Source organism: Canis lupus, chromosome 35 (genome assembly GCF_003254725.2).
Source record: "Canis lupus dingo isolate Sandy chromosome 35, ASM325472v2, whole genome shotgun sequence".
Lineage (NCBI taxonomy): Eukaryota > Metazoa > Chordata > Mammalia > Carnivora > Canidae > Canis > Canis lupus.
This window is the reverse complement of record NC_064277.1, coordinates 7,327,847-7,348,988: the sequence shown is the minus strand read 5'-3', so window position 1 is coordinate 7,348,988 and position 21,142 is coordinate 7,327,847. Positions and strand designations below refer to the sequence as shown.

General features: G+C 56.6%; 1 protein-coding gene across 1 annotated transcript in view; it reads right to left on the bottom strand.

Moving 5' to 3' along the window:
• Positions 1-3,827: 3,827 nt before the first annotated feature.
• RREB1 (ras responsive element binding protein 1) overlaps positions 3,828-21,142 on the bottom strand; it is a 176,092-nt gene continuing 158,777 nt past the window's right edge. Inside the window, 3 exon segments of the mRNA XM_049106052.1 lie at positions 3,828-7,219; positions 8,887-9,696; positions 14,745-14,909. Coding sequence (XP_048962009.1) covers positions 6,723-7,219; positions 8,887-9,696; positions 14,745-14,909 — 1,472 coding nt within the window. The 3' untranslated portion in view covers positions 3,828-6,722.

The window sequence follows — 21,142 nt, the reverse complement described above, 5'->3', positions numbered from 1 at the left end:
CAACCGCTAAGCCCCACGGGTGCCTCCAGGTATCACTTGGATTTATTATTTTTTTAAAGATTATTTATTTATTTATTAGCGAGAGACACAGAGAGAGAAAGAGAGGCAGAGACACAGCCAGAGGGAGAAGGAGAAGCAGGCTCCATGCAGGGAGCCCGATGTGGGACTCGATCCCGTGACTCAGGATCACGCCCTGGGCCAAAGGCAGCCGCCCAACCACTGAGCCCCCCGAGTGCCTCCAGGCATCACTTGGATTTAAAAGCCCCCTCGGTGGGACGCCTGGGTGGCTCAGCGGTTGAGCGGCTGCTTTCAGCCTCAGGTCATGATCCCCGGGTCCTGGGTTCGAGTCCCGCGTCTCCCTCTGCCTGTGTCTCTGCCTCTCTCTCTCTCTCTATGTCTATCATGGATAAATAAATGAATCTTAAAAAAAATAAATAAATGAAATGAAGCCACGGCCTCCGCCGGGAGCGGCCTCCCAGGAGCGGAGCAGCTGGAGGCACAGGAGGGCCTGGCTGCAGCCCGAGCCTCCCGCCTGCTTCCCGCCCCCGGAGCCGTCGGGAGACTCACGGAGCCGTGCGGGTGGCGTGTGTGCTGGGGTGTCCGCGTCCCCCGTGGGCCGGCGGCAGCTGGACCCGGCCTGTTCCTCAGTCCGGAGGGCGCGCCTCAGCCGTCAGGGCCGCCTTCCGGGGAGCGGCCTGGCCCGGGCGGGGATGCGTCCTCGGGGATGCGCTGGGCCCTGGGGCCCCTGCTGCCCGCGGAGGCCGACTCCGGGCGGGGAGCAGGCGGCGGGCCGGTAGCCGGGCCTGCCTCCGCCCCCCCAGGTCCCCCGGGGGGACAGGCCTGGCGTCCCTAAGGACCGGCCGGTGTGGGGCGGCTCCAGGGGGCTCCCTCCCAGCGAGTGGGGGGGCAGGTGTGCGGCGCACCGAGGCGGGGTGGGCCCCCGTGGGGCCTGTGGCGCCGTGGCCGGGGCTGCTCTGGCCCCTCCTGCACGCGGGGAACATTTCCTCGTTGGACCTCGTCCCCCCTCCTGATCCTCCGGCCCCGGGGAAGCAGAGCGGGGTGGCCCAGGGGCAGGCGGGGCCCCCCAGGACTCTGTCTGGGGCCCTTCCTCTTCCTTCAGTCAAACTGGAGAAGACGAGGTGGAGAGGGAGAGAGAGAGGGAGAGAGAGAAGGAGGGAGGAAGGGAGGGAGGGAGGGAGGTGTGCGCGCTGGGGCCGTGGGCGACTTGGGGCCTCGAGGACAGTGTGTGAGTATGTGCACAGCTGCTCAGGGACCGGGCCTCCCCCCCCGCCCCCACCGCCGAGAGCATCTTCCCCCCCTCCAGGGCCTCGCACGCAGCTCAGCCGTCTCCCCCAAACCCCTTTGCAGGCCGCTCCCCCGACGTCTGTCTGTGGATGAAGGTGTCCCGTGGCGCTTCTGCAACCCGGTAACCAAGCAGCATCCTTAGGAGGAGCCCCCCCACCCCCCCTGCCAAGCAGCACTAAGGAGACACCCGCACTTTCCGGCCTGCTCACTGGGCCGCAGGGCCTGTTCCAAGCCCCCGGTGGTATCTGCTCTTCTAGCCTGCGTGGCAATCCCACGGGCAGGTCATTATTCTTTTTTTTTTTTTTTTGATTTTTATTTATTTATGATAGAGCGAGAGAGAGAGAGGCAGAGACACAGGCAGAGGGAGAAGCAGGCTCCATGCACCGAGAGCCCGATGTGGGATTCGATCCCGGGTCTCCAGGATCACGCCCTGGGCCAAAGGCAGGCGCCAAACCGCTGCGCCACCCAGGGATCCCTATATATATATTTTAAAGTGAATTCTGGACATCCGGCCATCACAGCTAAGCTCCGAGCCTGTGTGTTCTGGGTAAACCTCCAAGCGTTGAGTTCTCTGCAGCTCACAGATCTGCAGGTCACCCCGAACGGCTGGCTCCCCTTGAAAATACCCCGACCCCCACCTCTTCTCAGCATCTTCGCGTCACCGCTCCGCTCCAAGCCGCCACTTCTGGCCTGCGCCGGACTGCCTCCCGACGGCCTCCCCGTGTCCACCCTTGTCCCATCATCCCGCGGTCCCCGCAGCCGGCCGGCGAGACCCTGTGCCCTCGTCCCCCTGCCAGCCACACGGCTCCTGCGGGGCCCGGCAGGCTCCCCCAAGGCCCTTGCCCCCGGGACCCTCCCCAGACATCTGCGTGGGTGACCTTCCTGCCGCGTGCTGCCCTGAGACCTCCAGGTCACCCTGCCGGCGCTCCCGGCCCCACCTCCCCTTGGCCTCCTCTTCCCCTTGCACTTGCACCCACTCTGCACCCTCCTCCGCTAGTCTGTTTATTGTCTGCCGCCGTCAAAACCCAAGTTCCACAAGGAAAGAAATCGGTTTTGCTCCCGCCGTACTCTCCGAGCCTAGGACGGTGCCCTGGGAAGGGCCGCCCCGCGCTCAGTGTAGAGCACAGGCCGACCACGTTGGGACAACCACAAAGGTGAACCTGCTTTTATTTTATTGAAAGATTTTATTTGAGAGAGCACGACCGGGGAGGAGGGGCGGAGGGAGAGGGAGAAGCAGGGAGCCCAACGTGGGGCTCGATCCCGGGACCCTGGGATCATGACCTGAGCCGAAGGCAGATGCTTGACCAACTGAGCCCCCCAGGTGCCCCCCGTGAAACCGGTTGTAAACGTAAGCTCCTGTCATTCCCCCCTCCTGATAGGCAAAGGAAAGGTCCAGAAGAGGGCTGGAAGGGAGGAAGCAGCAGGCGGGCGGCGGCCTGTGGCTCAGACAGCCCTGGGTTGCCTGCGCCCGACTGGGATTCTTCGAGGGCCCAACAGAGAAAACCCACATCCAGCTTTTTCCCTAATACACAGATTATGGTTCGATGAAGCTCACGCCGTACATTCCCGTGGGAGCCCCAAACTACCTTCTGCACAAAAGGTCCAGGGTGCAGGTGCTGAGGGGCCTGGTCCGGGCGGAGGAGCACGGGGGAAGCTCCCCAAGCCGCGCGCGGGGTCAGAACTGTCCAGGGAGCCACTGGGCACCTCCTCTGTGCCTTCTGCCAAGGCCACCCGGCCCCGGGCTGCCCCTTGGCCTTAAGGCTGACCGGGTGCGGGCCACAGGCCACCATTGGAGGCGCCAGTCCAGGAGCTGCGCTTCTGTCACTCCCAGTGTTTGCTCGTCTTATCCCAAGTTCAGGAGCCCCGGTCGGCAGCGGTGTGTGTGGCCGTGGGGGGCCTCCCCACAGGGGACCCCTGAGCACGGGCACTGCAACCTCACCCAACACGCTCAATGCCTTTGAAGCCCTGTCCACGGTTCCCTTGCCCCGAGCCCCGCTCCCTCTGGGGTGGCTTGGAGTCCCGGCTTAGAAAATTCAGGATTTTGGAATCCCTACATGGCTCAGGGGTGGAGCATCTGCCTTCAGCCTGGGGTGTGATCCTGGGGTCCCAGGATCGAGTCCCCCATCGGGCTCCCTGCATGGAGCCTGCTTCTCCCTCTGCCTGGGTCTCTCGTGAATAAATGAATAAAATTAAAAAAGAAACTCTGGGATTTTGCCCACTCGCTACTTTACCGTGCGGGGTCACCCCCCTGGTGGGTTCTCCTGCACCCAGGGACAACGCGATCCATCCTCACCCGCAGGAGGAGGAAAAGGCAGCGTGGACGAGACTGGAGGAGCCACTGTGGGTGGTGTGGGGTGGTGTGGGGGGGACAGGGCTTCCTTTTGGGGCCCGGGCTGATGGGAGCCGGCACACAGTCCCCCGATGGCCCCGGACCCCAGTCCTGCGCAGGCTGCAGTCTGGGTGCCAGACAAGCTGGTGGGACGACAGCAAATGACAGGACGGCCCGGGTGACCGGCAATCTGTCATTTTTAAAATATAACATTTATTGCTTAGATGGTTTGATACAGAACAGCTTTTCTTCTCATTCTGAATTTGGAAGTACTATACAACTGAATACAAAGAGAAACAAAAAGTACCAAAACCAAACTTGTGATTCTGTTCATGTGGCATAAACCGGTTTTGTACATAACACGTAGCAGCAGTTAAGTTCCCTTTAGAAAAATATGAATTCTACACATTTATTATTGTTTCCTGTTTAATGCATGGGCTGAAATCACTGGGATCAACTTCCTTCTTGAAGAGAGGACAGAGACGAAGAGGGTGGAAGGTACGATGCATCTTTCTGAAACTGGCAGCCGACTGTCACGTAGCTTCCCCCCGGGGCTGTTTGGGAAACAGCTCTGGGTTTCATATTTTGTTTTCACAGCCAGGAGTTTCATGTAGTGATTGAATCTCAGCATTGTGTCCATAAATCAAAGAGAAAAACAAGAGAAAAACTTGCACCTCAAAAAACTTTTCAGAAGATCCATATATATATATATATATATATGGACGCATATATATATATATATGTGTATATATATACTATTTTTTTTTTGTAAAAGCCCTGAGAGGAGGAGAAAGAGAATCAAACAAAATGTATAGAAACAAATTAGCTGGACATGCAAACTATACTATGATTCACCCAGAGTTTAAACAAATCACAAATTTCACAGTTTAATATTGGGGGGAGGGGGACAGAATGACAGACAATACATTTCTCAACCTCACTAATAAAATGTGGCAAGACCTTACCGACTACGAGGGTACAGATGGAGGCTAAATAAAGCTTTAAATCAATAGTGATTATTGCGAGCTGCGGCCCAGGCCGCGCGGCCAGGCCCATTCCTGCTACATCTCACCGCAGCGTAGCGCTAAGTCATGGCTTCTCTCCACAGAGTCGCGGGTTTTAGTGTGGAGAGTTGCAAAGGAAAACGAAACACAAGATACCCCAAATAATAACAACGACAAAAAAAAATAATAACAATCGTCATTTAAAAAAAAAAAAAAAAAAAAAACGAAGGGATGCATGAACTGGTTTTTAACTCCGCAAACCACACCGGGTATAAAGTGATAACAGGAGATCATTGGTTCTGGTTTTGTATTCATCTGGAGTCGACCCGGTTCTGGGTTCAGCTCCCCAGGAAAGCTGAAAAGTCATAGATGCCTCGACCTTTTTCCTTTCACATGCAAAGAGATCGCTTGTCATTATCCCAAGAATACAGATCTTCCTTTGAAGTTTGGGCTGCTGGGATTTTGGCCACTGTCGGTTGGGGAGAGAGAAGGGGGCGTGTGTGTCCGTGCTCGTGGGGGTGAAGTGGGGGGGGGCACGTGGGGCGCTCGGGCACCCTAGAGGTGCCGGCTGCAGGACAGGGTGCCGAGCGCACGCTCAGCTACAGCAGGGCTAGCTTTCTCGCCGCTGCCGGTGGCTGCAGGGAGGGGACTCTAACTGCCTGCGTTGGGATGCTTGGGGGGGGGGGGGGTAGAAATCCTGCCTTTTTTTTTTTTTTTTTTTTTTTTTGCACCCGGGGTGGTGGTGGTGGGGTTCAGGCAATTTCAGGAACGTTAGAAACAGCATGTTTATCGTCAAGCACCAACCCCACATCACAGGAAGGTAAATACAAATCTGCGTCTCATCTTTCATCTCCCGTGTGCGTTTTATAACCAGTAGTAGTACTTCCTCGCTTTGCACGTGACAGTAGCACAGGCGGGTAAGGCTCGGGCCGGGCCTCCGGGCCGCCAGGCTGCTCTCTGCCCTCTCGGGGCTGCTCTCGGCCGCCCGCCAGGGAGGACCGCTCCCGGCCCCCCCCGCTGGATTCTGCAGTCACGGAAGAAAGGCTTGTCTAAGTACAGTAGAAGAGCTGCCACCCGGGGGTGCCGAGGAAAGCCGCGGGCACAGGCCCACGCGGGGACCCGGGGGCAGCCCAGGTCTCCCGGGACAAATATTGCCCATTTGTTTCTGCTGACTGCAGAGACCAGCAAACTGATGAACTAATAATAATAATAATAATAATATTAATAATACATATACCCAAAGGGGGGGGGGGATCAGATATGTGACATCTGCGCACGTTCTCCATAGGTTAAAGTCGCCAGCGTTAACTCTTCTCTGGAAGTTAAGAACGGAGGTCTTGAAACTGGAACAGTAAGTGTCAGGTCTGACGCTGAAAACACGTGAGTACAGGGCTGAAGCTAGCGTCTCTCCTGGTCTCGGCTGGCACCACGCTGGAAACCTTCGTCAGCCACATCCCGCCATCCCGAGGACCAAACTACAGCTCCACCAGGCAGCGAACACAGAAAAGAAAAAGGTCTATTTGAGAAAAGAACATCTTATCCGTATTTCCTCTGGCAATTTACATGAAATTCACATCATTTTCTTCCAGTTATTGGCTATGGGTATGCAAGGGCGTTATTTCTTTTCTTCTGTTTCCAGCTCACGGAACATACGTGACGATCACAGATTCGCAAGGACAAGCTCAGACACACCAATACAGAAGATAACGTTAATGCTTAAATGAAAAGGTCCTCTCCAAATAATTCATTAAAACATCTGCTTTGTTTTTTTTTTTTTGTTTTTTGTTTTTTTTTTTTTCCAAACAGTCATTTTGGGGAAACACAACACCCAGGCTACACCGAAGGGCTGGTGAGTACTTAAGGCACTCGAAGTGTGCACCTGCTGCGTCTCTTGGACGGGGGTGTAAGGCTGTGGCACCGGGCAGGGCGGCCCGCTCCTGCTCTCGCTCACTCGCTCGCTCACTCACTCACACACACACTCCCCGATAGTTGAAGGGCACTGAGGAAACCTCATGAAATCTAGATTCAGGACACTTTGCTCCGCTGGCTTTCATCTGTGTGCCGCCGGGGGCCAGGGTGAACTATCACTCCACTCCCAGGAGCGGCGAGGCCCCGTCCGCGGCCAGCAGGGCACGGGCGGGCAGATCTTGCACGAGGGCCGGCGGGCTCTCCGGGCCCGGGTCGCCCTGAGACCCCTGCTCCTTGGGGCTGCCCGCCGGCGGGGCCTTGGCAGCGCTCCTGCCAGCTTCAGCCTGGCCAGCGCCCGCCGTCCGAAGCGCCGCCCGCTCCTCCCTGCGGCTGGGATCCTTGGTGGCGACGGCCAGGCTCTCCTTCCGGCTCCGGGTGACGGCCACGTGGTTGCTGGCCGGGGGGGCCGCGTCGGCCTCGTTCTCGGAGACGGGGTTGTTGCCGCTGTGGGTGGACTCACTCCCACTGTCCTCCTCGCCCCGCTCATCCTTGTCGCTGTCCTTCCCATGCTGCTTGGCGTGCCTGGCTTTCTGGTGGACCCGCTGATGGCGAACCAGGCTGTGCTTCAGGGTGAAGGTTCGCTCGCAGGTCTGACACTTGTAGGGCCTTTCTCCTGGAGCGGCGGGAGAAAGAAGTCATGTCTGTTAACAGTGGGGCCGCCGGCATCCATGCACCTCCGTGGCCTACGTGGGTGGCAGCCATGGGTGCAGCCAAAGGAGCAGCAGGTGGCAAGGGCCAGCCCCCCACCCCGCACTGCCCGCACCCGGACTCAGGGCGAACCCTCTTATTTGTCTGAACTGGCAAAACAAGGAACAGAAACGCAAGGGGCCGCCTCCGCTTCCCTCTCCCTTCCATCCCTCAGACTAGTTCTTCACACACGGATGCAGGAACCAGGGTCCCCAGCTGGACGCCTCATGGACACCCAGACGGGCCTGTAGAGAAACCTCAGGGAAGGCCAGCAGCGAGGTCCCCCTCACAGGGCCGGGGCACCGTTTCTGAGGGCCGTGCAGGACAGCGGCACCTCGTCAGCCCGAGGCACCAGACACTCTGTTCTGAGGCGGAGCAGCTGGGGCTTTCCGTCCCGCTCACAAACACTGGGCTGTGAGCAGCTGAGGGCACCACCTGCCAGGAGCCCAAGAATATCCCTCTGCTGGGAGCCAAGCCCCAGAGCCCTCCAAATCCCCTGAGCAGAGGCCTAGCTGCTACGGGCGGAGGAGTGCGTGGGGCGGATGCGGGCACCCTGGCTGCCGCGGGAGGGGCCAAGGGAAGCAGAGGCTGAGGTGCAAGCCCTGGGGTTGTTTTTTGGGTGGGGGGAAGGGGGACGAGGGGATGGGTTCACATCTTTCGGCTTTACGAGGACACCCAGGGCTCCCCCTTGCTACCAAAACAATGGCTCTGCTTTGGGGGGTTTGTAGGTGGGGAGTTCCAGAAGGAGCACGGACAAGCCCCTCGCTGTGTGCATGTGCAGCCAACTGTCCACCTGACGGGGGAGGACGGGGCCCAGGTGCCTCCCACCGAGCACCTGCTGGCTCCTCAGGCCTCACCCCCAGTCCTCCTCAGGCTTACGCTGGTCCCAAACACCCAGCACCCACATTCTTCTAGATGCTTCTATGGGACGGGGCAGCCCCATCCCCGTTCTACAACTGGGATGACTTGAGGCTCGGGGGGCTGACCAAAGTGCTCTCAAAACTACCGCTGCTGAGGGTACATGCTGCATCCCTGTATGCTGTACATTCTGATGGCAAAGAGAACTACCGGTTAAATTCCGAGTTTACCGGACTTCACCTGGCCAAGGGCCTGCTCAGGACCTCAACTCGGCCTTGCTGCTTTGGGGGAGGTGTTTGATTCAGGTGGCGGTGGCAGGGGCAGCATGTGCCAGCAAAAGGGCCCCTTGGTGGATGGGTGGGTGGGCAGATGGGCAGGCAGGTAGGCTGGGTGGGGAGGTAGATGGGCAGCTGGGTGTACGGGCAGGTGGACGGGCACCTAGACAGACAGGTGGGCTGGGTGGGCTGGATGGGCAGGTAGGTGGGCAGGCAGGTGGATGGGTAGGTGGGCTGGATGGGCAGATGGGCTGGGCAGGCAGGTGGATGAGCAGATGGATGGGCAGATGGGCTGGGTGGGTAGGTGGACGGGCAGGTGGGTGGGCAGGTGGATGGGCAGATAGGCAGGCAGGTGGATTAGCAGGTGGACGGGCAGGCAGGCTGGGTGGGCAGGTGGGTGGGCAGGTCGTCGGGCAGGCGTGGGCAGCGGCGGCGCCCCGCACTCCGGCCCCCTCCTTACCTGTGTGGGACCTCATGTGCCGCGTCAGGTCCTGCAAGGACCAGAACCTCTTGTTGCACACACTGCACACCTTCTTCCTCTTGTCTGCCTTGCTGGCCGTGCTCCTCGGGGAGTCTGTCTTTGGCTTCTTGTCGTCGTCACTCCGCTCCGAGGACCTCTTCTCGGCCACACTCTCCCCGTCCGAGGCGCCGTCCGCCTCCTCGCTCGGCTTCTCCCCGGAGGCGTCGGATGCCGACGAGGCCACCCCGTCGGCCGCAGCAGGCTCCTCGGAGGAGGCGTCGGCGGGAGGCTTCTCGTCGGGCTCCGGGCCGGGGGAAGGCGGGCCCTCGGGCCCCCCTCCGCTGGCGGCCGGGCCGTCCTCCCGGGGCTCCTCGCGGCCATGGGCCTTACGGTGGCGGCTCAGGGTCCCCTGGAACTTGAAGCTCTTGCCGCAGACGTGGCACGCGTGCTTGTGGTCCTGCGGGCCGGGACCCCCGCCGCCCGCCGCGCCCGCGTCGCCCTCGGCCAGCTTGAAGCCCATCAGCCTGCTGGCGAGGTTGAGGTCCAGGCTCTTGTTGCTGACCGTGTCGTCCTCGGGGCCGTCGGCGTCCTCGTCCCTGTCCCCAGCGGGCTGCTCCTCGCGCTCCTGCCCGTCACCGGCTGCCTGCTCCTGCCCGTCCCCGGGCTGCACCTCCTCGGCGGGGAGCTCCTCGCGGGCCTGGGTGGGCGCAGGGGGGGCCCCCTCAGCCGCCGGCTGCTCTCTCTCCCGGGAGGTGAGGTCCAGCACTTCGCCCCCCGCCGCCGCCGGGGTCTCGGCGTCCGACTGGCTGTCTGCGGGAGCGAGCACAGGGGCACAGGCTGAGGCCCGGGGCCCCCCTCCGGGACTCTCGGCTGGACCCGCCCCCACCCCGCTCCGTGTCACCACTCACCCCCCCGCGAGGCCAGTGGTGACCCTGGGACGCAAGAGGAGCCTCCACGGACACGCTGCGCCCAGAGCCCTGGCCCCCACGGCGGTGCCCAGCACCCCCCCCAACGGGCCCCCAGGAAGGTGTGAGCAACTGAGGGCAGCAGACAGAAGGATCGGCGAGAGAGGACAGGTGGTGCATTCCAGAGGCTCGCAGCTCTAGGGAGGTTGAGGAAGCTAAGCCGGACGAGTTATTTTTCCAGCGCAGAGAGATTATACGAACATGCAACACACACAGGGTGGCCCCCCAGGAGCGGCCAGGGGGGGCCCGGAGCCCGCAGCACTGCGCTGGCACCTGCCGCAGATTACCGGGGGGCGCTCCGGGGCAGGAGGAGGTGCATGCACGCTGTCGGCCGCCCTGGCTGCTGTGGGCCCACGCAGTGACTGGAAGCAGTGCCTCGCCCTACACCTGTCCCCCCCAGAGCAAAGCCAGATGTGCAAAGTCTACCAGTTTTTAAATGACCGTCCTAACGGATGGCGCTGTGGCAGCCCCAGCGACCCCGAACAGGCGACAGCTAAGTATCAGAAGCACCGTCATCTCTTCATTCGGGTTGAATGAGGACCTAACGACGTCTTCGTGGTGTGGGAGGACTGTGCAGCTGTCTGCTGAGGACTACCGCTTCATTATAGATCCAACGGCCAATTTATTACCGCAGGGCTTCGCAAATTCCTCCCACAATCGGGCGGGCAAAAGCCATCGTTTCGGGGCACCTGGGTCAGCTGGACTTCCCTCGTGGTTACAGGGCCTGAGCCAGCAGATTCAGGCGTCTAACCTGGACCCTCACTTGATGTGACCAGACGTGGCACCATGTCCTCCCACACCCGTCACTCTGAGTCACCCAATCGATTCTTTGCCATCAAGGCCGTCCTGGGGCTGGGGGCAGAGGAGCTGGCCCTACGCTTGCCACGCTCACACCTGCCCGGGGCTTTTGGCTTACCTACAGCCCTCTCCACGGCACTCCCACTACGTCACTCCGCTGGCCTTACGGGGGCTGTTCCTTTTGGCAGTCACTATTTGAGTATCTCAACAAGTTTCAGAAGGAAGCAAATACTTATGGTGTAAATGTAAAAATCTGTCAATAAATGATCTTTATGAAATGATCAAGTTTAAAATAAGAGGACTCCCGAGATACACCAATACCTAGGCCTTACTCTACAGAAAAACCGTGTACTCGTTGTCTTGAATCATCCTGACTGGGCGCATCTAGTAAATGGTTTTCGGGTGTGAACTCTACAAAAAAAAAAATTAAAAAAAGTATATATATATATATATATATATACACACACAAAAATATGTGCAAAAAATATATATAGAAGGCTCAGTTTCTTAAAAAAGAGCTTAATCTCTAGTTACTTCCTTTTTTATCGCGGTATATTCTAGGCTGTTTCTCTTAATTTTTTTCACCAAAGAACATGGCTTTTAGGCTGGTTTTCTTGTTATTTTTTCACCAAATGGGTTTTCGAGTTCCCTGTAGCAGAACATACTTAAGATGCTCTTAAAAAGGGACGCCTGAGTGGCTCAGTGGTTAAGCGCCTGCCTTTGGCCCAGGGCGTGATCCTGGAGTTCCGGGATCGAGTCCCATGTTGGGCTCCCTGCATGGAGCCTGCTTCTCCCTCTGCCTGGGTCTCTGCCTCTCATGAATAAATAAATTAAAAAAAAATGCTCTTAAAAAAAAAAAAAAAGATGGATTCTGAAACCAAAGCCCAAGTAAATACGCTAATACCTGGCTGTTCTCACTCTTGGGTGCGTCCTTCGTGAGGGTGGATAATGGAGAGCTCACCCTAAATCCCGAGAACGGCCAACTCCCTTCCTCTGAGGAACAAAAGGGGGCTTGGCTCAGCCCTACCCAGACTCCCACTAGGGGGAGTGTTCCACAGGGCAGCCCGGGCCCCTGGAAGTTCTAGCAACTTCAACTGATTTTCATTCAGTGATGACTGGGCCTCTTCTCATTTCACGAATATCCAGCCTCTAACGCCAGGTCCTAGTTGATCCCCGCCGCCCCCCCCAACACTCCTTCAACCGCCTACACCTTCAAACGCAGGTAGCAGAACAGATGGCTTTTATGAGCAACGCCACCTATCTTAGCTGTTAATCCTCTGTCCCTACCCGGCCCCATTCGTGATGCTAGACCTCAGAAAACTGCTAGAGGGAGCAGGGATCCTGCGAGCACCAGCAGATAATGAACCCACAGCTCCTCCTACGGGGAAAGTGGAGACCTTCACGTCAGCTCAACGATGAATCCTCTCCGGCTTCCTAGAAACTCCACGTTCCTCATTGACGTGACCAGCTACCAGCCTAAAAACACTCAGTCGACCCGGGCAGGGGGGGCAGCTGTTGAGGAAGCTACTGTCTGCATCGGGCCGCTCGTGCGCGCTGGCACGGGGGCTTCTGGCCGGTGAGAAGTCAAACTTCCACCTTCCTACGGACTTAGAAAGTCTCGTGCAGGGGCCTGCAAATACGGAGGCTCCCGCAGGCATCACCCCGAGAAGAACCATGAGTATCCCCCAAAAAGCCAGCGGGCCAGGGAACCTCTCTGCCCACGAGAGAGTGAACGGAGAGCTCCGTGTGCCCCTTTGGGCCAGGACTGCCCCCTTTGTAGCATTGTTAGCATTCCCTTTTGGAAGGGGGTCGGGAACCTGGGGTACATTTTCCTCTAAGAACTTACAGGACTGAGAAAGTCGGACTTATGTTATAAAATTAGGGACTTGAAAGCTGGGCATGTAAACCAAAGAAAACCCCTTGAGAACTTCCTTGGCTGTTTCCTGCCTTTGTTGTTTATGGCCTTCCGCTAAAGCCTCACTTTTAACTTGACGGGAGGGAGCCCCGAAAGCAAGTTTCACCCCACGGTCCCTGCCATGCTTACCTGGGTCTGAAACTCTCCTTGGAATCCCTAACCCCCTTGTCCCCTTCTTTCTTACCATGTATGGATTGTGACCACAACAAAACTGAACATTTATTTTCTCTTTGCTGGTTTCACATTACAGCTTTCAGTGAATTTTCTTTTTCCAGAGGCTCTGTCCCTTAAAGAAACCCTACACAACCTCCAGGACAGGGCAACGGTGGGGGCTCTAGTGGGATTTGGCAAAACAGAACTTGTGTAGCTAGCTGCCAATTTAAAAAACGAATACATTTGCAGAGTAAAATTTGGTGCTGGGCCGAAGCTAAGAGGTGTATCCTGATTAGCTTTGTGTCTGGGGGCTCCCGCAGCTGGCTGCCACACCCCCGGGGTCAGCAGGGTGCATGGGCTCTGGGTTTGTCCGCAGGCTCAAGTGCACAACGTGCATCTGGCACCAGGTTCTTACTTGCCTCCCACCTTGGGAACCCAACAGCTACCTTGACCTCAATTATTCACTGTTTCCCTCACTTGGGATCCCAATGGGTTAGAATCACACAGCTGCTTTCTTAAACCAGGCTTTGAGAAAATGTTCGGGTGACACGGTGGCCAGCGGTTAAACGTTAAGAGCGACCGTCTGCAGCACGTGCGAGTCCCGCCAGCATTGCTGCGGGGTCCCCGGGGACGGAACAGCAGATCCCTGGCTCATGGGGATCCGAGTCATGGCAAAGTTCCCGATCTCTCTTTACCCAAAGATCCTGGCAAGTTATGCCCAGATGGAATCTGTGGGGAGGAGCCTGCAAACAGGCTTACATTTTGATACCCTTAGAGGGCCTGATCTTACCCAAAGGGCCTGGCAGTTCAGGGGCCTGTTTCTTTCACTAGGGTGTGGGGGATGGCTGGGGGGGTGGTGGGGAGGCAGAGAGGGGAAGGCAGATCAATTCTCCTTCCTGGAAGTGCTACCCATTCAGATGCGCCCCTGTCCCCCTGCAACTCAGGAGGCTGGGGAAACGAGGGGGGCTCCCAGGCCACGCAGCTCCCACCCCCACCCAAATCTGAGGCAGAGAAGCGCAAGACACAATTACACCCCTGGACAAACGCCTCTGGGGAGAACCTCTTCGGCTCTGAGCAACGGGGAAATGTCAGGCTTCCATGGCCTGCAGGACTGGGTCCGTACCTGTTGCCAACCCGCGGCAGCTAACTGTCATGTACGTAGGTAACCCGCAGCAGCCGGTTTTCTGCTCTGTCTTGGGGGGTGAGGGTGGGGGGGCGCAGAACCCTGGCACTTGGGAGATGCTGGAATGGACTGAATAGAGGACAGGAGTGAATACAGAAGCTGTAAGGGGGGGAAAAGGTGGCAGGAGACGCACTGAGCAGCCGTTAATTGCTCTGTAGGGGCTGGAGGAAGGAAGCACGTATCAGCACATGAGAATAATACCCGGATTCAGGTCAAGCAGAGATGTGATTAAAGAAAGGACATGCAGAGTGCTTTTTCAAACAAGACAAAGTTTTTTTTGTTTTGTTTTTGTTTTGTTTTTTTCTTTTTTTTTTTTTACTGGGAAGAGAGTTATTAAAGAGAAAAACACCCCCACCCCACATACCCCTCCCCGTGGAGGGCTGGGCATCACGACTTCCTGAAATACCCTACATCGGAGGGAGCCCGTCCCTGCTCTGTAGGATGCAGCAGAGGCTGGGCTTTGAGAAAACAACACCCCGAGCCAGTAAGGTTTCATATCCTTTTCAGAGGTGATCCTACTACCGAGAGTTAGGACTATACCCCCCGCCCCAGCCTCGTGTCCCACTCCAGGGGGCCAAACAGCAGGATCAGAGAGGGCCTGCACAGGGAGGGCCGCGCAGATCTTCCCTAGCGGCTCGGGAGAGCGACCTAGGGGCACTGTCAGCGTGTCCCCAGCCCCAGCCCGCTGCACGCTCCCAGTCCTCGGCAGGGCCCGCTGCTACCGCCTGCCTGCCGAGTCCTACAGAGGAATGGGGAAGGCAGCCCGCCAGGCTTACGTGGCCGGAGCTGGCTCCCACACTAGCAGAGCTGAGTCGCCCTCCTCTCCGTCACCCGGGAGCACTACCTGTGCTATCATGGGGTCCAACATCACTCTCTTTTGACTGGGGGATAAGCCCGTTTCTTCTCAGGGAGCAGTTGGTAACTCCGTGTTTGCGCAACTGGTGGCGTTCACAGTTAGATTTGGTAGAAAAGAAGGCATCGCATTTTTGACAAGGGAAGGGTTTCTGACCTGAAGCAGGAAAAAAAATATATATTTATCTGGCTTTCTACTGCAATGAAAAAGAAAAGTCGCTTTCCATTCATTCTCCTGGGATAACTGGCAAATCCACCCACTCCCCCACCCCTTCCTTTAAAAAAAACCACACACGCACGCACGCACACACTTTAAAAAAAACAAAAAAACAAACAAAAAAACACCAGTAACATCAACAACTCAAATATCTTGCCTTATCCTGAGCGAAATGCAATGAAGGTTTTTGTCTTCAAAGTGTTAAAAGTTAACAATGAAACCAAGATGTTTACAACAGTATTGCAATTAAAAATCTTAACAATGGCAACAAAAGAGCGAGTGAAGGGATAGGAGACACCTGCAATCTGTCGCAAAGAGAAGCCACCTCTTGGAAATTTCTGGCAAGCACTACAGATGCTGGGAAATCAGACTGGAATCTTGAAGCCGGGCATGTCCCTGGGAGCCACCGCCCTCTGCCCGGCCGAGGTGGGTGCGGCCTGCCCTCGGCGGACCGGAAGCAGGGAAATGCCAGGGTGACAGGCCTAGCTAGGGTGACCTCTGCCCAAGCTCACTGCGGGCCCAGCAGGCAACGCGGAGGAGGTCCGCTCCTTGCACTAGGGGTTCTCCGTCCGCTTCGTCCTGCGGCCTTGCTGGCAGTCCGCATGCCCGACAGAGGCCTGAGTCTGTGTTGGAGCAGGTGCTCCCGGCCACAGACCTGCCTGTGAAGAAAAGTGGCCGAGCAGCCCCCACGTCCCCGCCAACTCCACCACGGGGTACCCTCCTGAGAAACGGGTTCTCGGCTTTGCTTTGCCTGTCTTATCCTCCCATCTTGACTCCTTCTGTACCATAAACACAGTATTTCCAAAACGCGGGCCAGGCTCCTCTGCAACTTGTCCTGGGTGTGTGTGCACGAGGCTGGACGCGCAGGGAGAAGCAAAGGCAAGGAGGACGGGAGGAGCAGCGGGGGCCAGGGGAAGGGGCCGGTGAGCGGAAATGCAGGAGAGGGAAGGCCATTTACCCTATCGCTGGATTCTTCTGTTTTCCCCCAAGTGCTAAGATCCCACTTTCTGATTTTACAGGGGAAGAGGTTTTGTGTACTAACAAACACGACTTCAGAGCTGCAGCCTGGCGGGTGTCCCTCGGAACCCTGGGGCTGCCACCATCGAGTGCATGTGTCAAGAACTGGCAGCAAGTCAGCCGGCGCGGCCCCCTCGACACATCAATCCCAGGGGCCCTCAGCCTCCCGCTGGCTGTCAACGGATGCTCCATCTAGTGCAGGGGACAACCCACGCATCCACTGCAAGTGACCACCTGGGCCCAGCGCCTGGGCCTTGGCTCACAAGGGGAAGGAAGAACTAGCACCGACACCACACAACTCCAGGGGGCGCCAGTCACACAGAGCACGCCCAGAATCACTGCCCTGCCAAATCCCAGCATCGGGAGCAATCAAGGAAAAGGGATGTCCCTTCCCTCCTGAGCTGCAAGACCCTTCCGGGTGATGCTTCAAAATCACCAGTGGAACTTTTTAAGAATACAGATGCCCGAAACCATCAAAGGCCATGGAATGAGAATCCCAGACGCCTGGCATGTGTGCTTTGAAGGGGCTCACAGGGGACCTACAGGATCGAGTGTAGAGCCCACTGCTTTAAAGCTTTCCTTAAAAAAAAAAAAAAAAAAAAAAAAAAAAGGCAGGCTTCCCTCCACAGAGCTCAGTGTTTTCTGCTAAGTTATAAAAATTACATAAAAAAACCAAAATCATGGGACACCTGAGTGGCTCCACAGCTGAGCGTCTGCCTTCAGCTCAGAGCGTGATCCCGGGGTCCTGGGATCAAGTCCCACATTGACCTCCCTCCAAGGAGCCTGCGTCTCCCTCTGCCTGTGTCTCTGTCTCTCTGTGTCTCTCATGAATAAATAAAAATCTTAAAAAACAAAAAAAAACCCAAATCACGCTTTTACATGAAGACTGGCTGTGTTATAATGATTATTTTTTTGGGAGGGGGAGAGGCACGCTCCAAATTACTCTTGCTTTTTACTCAACACTGAACATAATCTTTCATAATTATTCGGCCTTTATTTTAAGTAAGAAAAATAATATTTCATCGTCAAGCATCAACTATCACAGCTTCTCGGAGTCAGGCCAGGCCTAGCTGGGAGCGACACCAGTCAGAAGCTGGGATGATGAGGAACTAACTGTTGGGATTCTGGATTTGAAATCATATAATTGGTTCCTTACTTCTTCCCAATACATGGTTTGCTCTGACTTTACAGCTCCCCTTCTACAGCTGGGTTTGGACAGCCGGGCTCGGGCCCCATGCTGAAAATTCACATCCGTGTGCCAAATTCAAACAAGAACCCGATGATGTCAGAGTATCGTAATCGCATTATGAAGGTTCTCAAAGCGACAACAAACAGGAATTTTTAAAAGTTCACCTCTCGCTGCAGAAGCCTGACATTTTTGCATTCGTTCACCCACTCGCTTATTTATTTTTACGGACGTATAATCGACACACAAGTCTGACGTTTTGAATAGCGGTGTGTGTTCTCTGGAGTGCACAGACAGAGAAAAACACGAGCCCTTCCAGTCATTTCTGAATCAGACAGGCTTCCCCAAAACTTGTCCCCTGGTGATCTACCTGGAAAGTATCTCACGATTTCATTGATTTGGGTAACTGCCACAAGTTACTGCTCTGGCAGGGGTGTTTCTAAGTGCACCTGTAACCACAGGAGTTTCCTTCTCACCAGAGACCTACGGCCGCCCGCTACCTCCATCAGGAGCCGTGAAAACCATCGGCTAGCCAGCTTCACTGTCAGAGAGCAGTCGGGAAAAGAGAGGAACGTGTGCTACGTGATGCCATCTGGCAGGCACCGGGCTCATGAGGAGAAGAATGAGCAGCGGGCGCTCGTTTCATCACTGGGCTTCCCACCCTCAGACTTCTTTCCATGGCCCTCCACCCTCGGGTCAGGCTTCTCTCTCCCCTGTGTGTCACAGAGATGCACGCAGGGCTGGCTGGGCAAAAATGGCCAAGGCTGCCAACTTCAGAAAGTCAGAAGTAGCCAAACTGCACTGGTTTTGGTCCAAAGCACTTTCCACACTGAGGTCTGCACGTCGTACTGACTTCAGCTCCGACGCTGGTCGCCTGTGAGCAGCGCGGGTAGGACAGGTGAGTGCGGAGGGCCTCAGGTCAGCAAAGAAAAGGCACAAACAACACTTGGGAGGATCCCAAAAGGTCAGAGCTGGGGGGCGGGGGAGAGTGGGGGGAGGGTACTCAGCCATCCGAGGGTCCTGACCTGGGATTTGTCATTTGGAGGAGAAGCGGGCCAACTGCGTTTTCTGTATTCTCTTGGCCTGTGGCCTACGTGAGGGGGAAGAGCAGGGACAGCGGACTGTCCTCTCCCAAGGAGGCAACACTATTCAGGCGGAGGAGGAGGAGGAGGTGGCGAGGAACCAGGGACCAGCCCCGCTCCCCGGGACACAGGCTAGGAGAGTGCAAGGAGGGAGCTCAGCCTCACGCAGAGCTCACCAGGGCTGATGAAGCAGGACGGCAGATAGACGCCTGGCTTCACAGACATCTGGTCTCCCTAATGCTGCCCATCTAGGATGTTCTGATCATTCTGTGCATTTGCTAACAGGTCAGGAGGAGGGGGGGCTCCTGAGACACAAGAGGCGGTCTGCCTAACGCCATCTGACCCCAGACACTGCTCGAAGCTTCTGGCTAGAGCACAGCTAGATTTTAACACTACGGGGGGACAAAAAAAGCCTCTTTTCTGCAGAGTGCTTTTCGTTGACAAGGCCATTTCAGAGCCGTTTAGCTTCTGTGCGCGTACATGCGTGCCTCCGTCCTATTCTGAGGTTTCTAGAGGGAGCACATCACAGGGCCAGGGAGCCCAAGCACAGGCAGCTGGGGGATTCCTCAACAGCTCAGCGTCTACCAGGAAAACACCAGTCCGTGGGAAGAGGGGGTGGGTCGGACGATTTCCCAGGCTCCGTCCAGCTGTGACACTTGATGAATGGAAAATGTTCTAACACAGCACCAGGCACAGCCAAGTGCTCTGTAAAATTATTTAACAGAGGTGATGCTGGGACTGTCACCGGAAGCTGAAGCAGAACAACAGCAAAGGATGTTAACCAGGCCCAGGGGGCGCCAGCTTACACGGCGTCTATGCGGGCAGCCAGCACCGGCTCAAGGCCGCTGGGCCTCATGGCGGGGAGTTGGGTCTGTGTCTGAGTTCGCCTCCTCTCCAACCCCTTGCCAATCTTCCGCACTGGAGCGTGTCCGGATATGTCACGAAGGCAGAAGCAGGCATGCCCCGGACACCTGCCGGCAGAGAACCAGCAGCCACACACCCAACCGTGGGGCAGCCTCAGGGGACGTGACCCTGGCTTTGAACTCGCGCTCTAGCACTCCTGACCCACGGGACTACGGGCCAGTTGCTGGCCTCTGTGAGCCTTCGTTTCCTTGCTTCCAGCTGTGGACAGCATCGCCCTCACGGGACAGCTCGGGAAGGCCTAGCTCTACCCAGGCTGGGGCCGCCCTCGGGTCACGGCCAGGGCGTCGTGGACGGGGCTGTGACAGGCACGGCCACCGCCGAGGGTTTAGTAACCGGTGACGGAGAAGTGGCCCGACGTGTTTTCTATCAATAGCCACCCCACCGCACCCTATCCCACCCTCCCGCCTTCCTTGCCCGGCTTCAGACGCTGCAAGACCGTTCGCCACCTACGACGTTTCGGCGTCCGAAGGCCGGGCAACCGCAACGACTGCCTTCACAAGTGGGAACTTCTATCAGGCAAGTGAGGAGGCGGCCGGCCCCGTCCCTGGGAGAGACTGGCGGTTGGCCAGGGAGGGGAAGGCCGGGAATCGGCCTCGCCCACGGAAAACGTGCACAGGGCTCGGAGCCGGGGGTGCAGGGGGAGGCCGCGGCAAGAGCCCCGCTCACGGTCACCCCCAGCCACCTGCTTTCTGAGAAGTGCTAACACGAGTACCCACTTCTCCAAAGGCTCTGCAGGTGACAAACAAGCGTCCCCCCAAAAGGGCGGCGAGACGCCGCCGCGTGGGGGCACCTCCTGGTTATGATGGCTTCGCTTTTCCGACCTGCCTTCTCCACACAAACTGTCACTTTCCTCTGCCAGGCTTACGTGGTTTCCAGTGAAGGGAAAAGGACAGTCTGAAAGCGTAGCAGGGACTTCACAAATCTAGAAATTCTGTTAGATATTCGAGTCCCCCGTGGACGGGCGCTCCTGGCCTGCTGCCACCGGAGTCCTGGATTCAGGGCGCCGCCAGCCCAGAGAGAGATGCGGCATCTCTGTGGCAACCAGTCTCAGAGAGCCCCACCCGCAGCCTGCACCCCCACCTGCCCCCCACCCTCCGTTTCCCAGGGGCTGCTTGGCGACCTCCCTCCCTTGTCAGCAGCAACAGCCTGCCATGGGCTTCCGGGACGCTTCTGCGGTGATGCCCCCTCTGGACGAAGCCTTCGCACCTGGGTGCAGAGCAAGGCTCACACCTAGCTCCCGGTACCTTTCCCTCCCAGTCCTAAGCCTCGTAACTAACTACAGCTGTCAGATTTAGCAGCTGAAGACGCTTGCTTCAGTTTGAAGTTCAGATAAACGATGGAGAAACACCTACGCTACAAATTATTTGCTTTTTATCTGAAATTTAACTAGCATCCAGTATTTTACCTGGCAATCCCGCATCACACAGTTCTCTATTTGGCTTCGGGGACTACCCATTAGTGCTTGGGTGGTAATCTCCTAGAGGTTAAAGATCTCACCCGGCTGACCTTTGGGTCAATGACAGAAACTCTGTGTAAATACTCAGTAAATCAGAACGACGAGGGGAGCGTAAGGCCATGTGACTATTTGGAAGTACCTGGTATAAAATTACTGAAAACGCATCCTCTTAAACTTCTCTTAAAAAAAAAAAAAAAAATCAACACACTAACACTTGAAGAATACTTTGGGATATGTTTTTGGCAATTTAAGTGTGTCCCTTGGAACATACACTGGTGTATCTGTGTGTTTCTCCAGAACGGCTGATGGTTCTAGAATAAATAAAATCTAAAAAAAAAAAAAAAAAAAAAATTCCATTTGTCACTGATTTCCCCCATCATCGGGAAGCTGGGATTGCATTAGCGCAATAAAAGATAACTGTGAGGTTTGCAACATTCTCTTTAAGAATACGTGGAGTCAAAAGCACGTTATGGAACGTTCGAGATTTTAGAAGCTGCTGTGCTGTGCA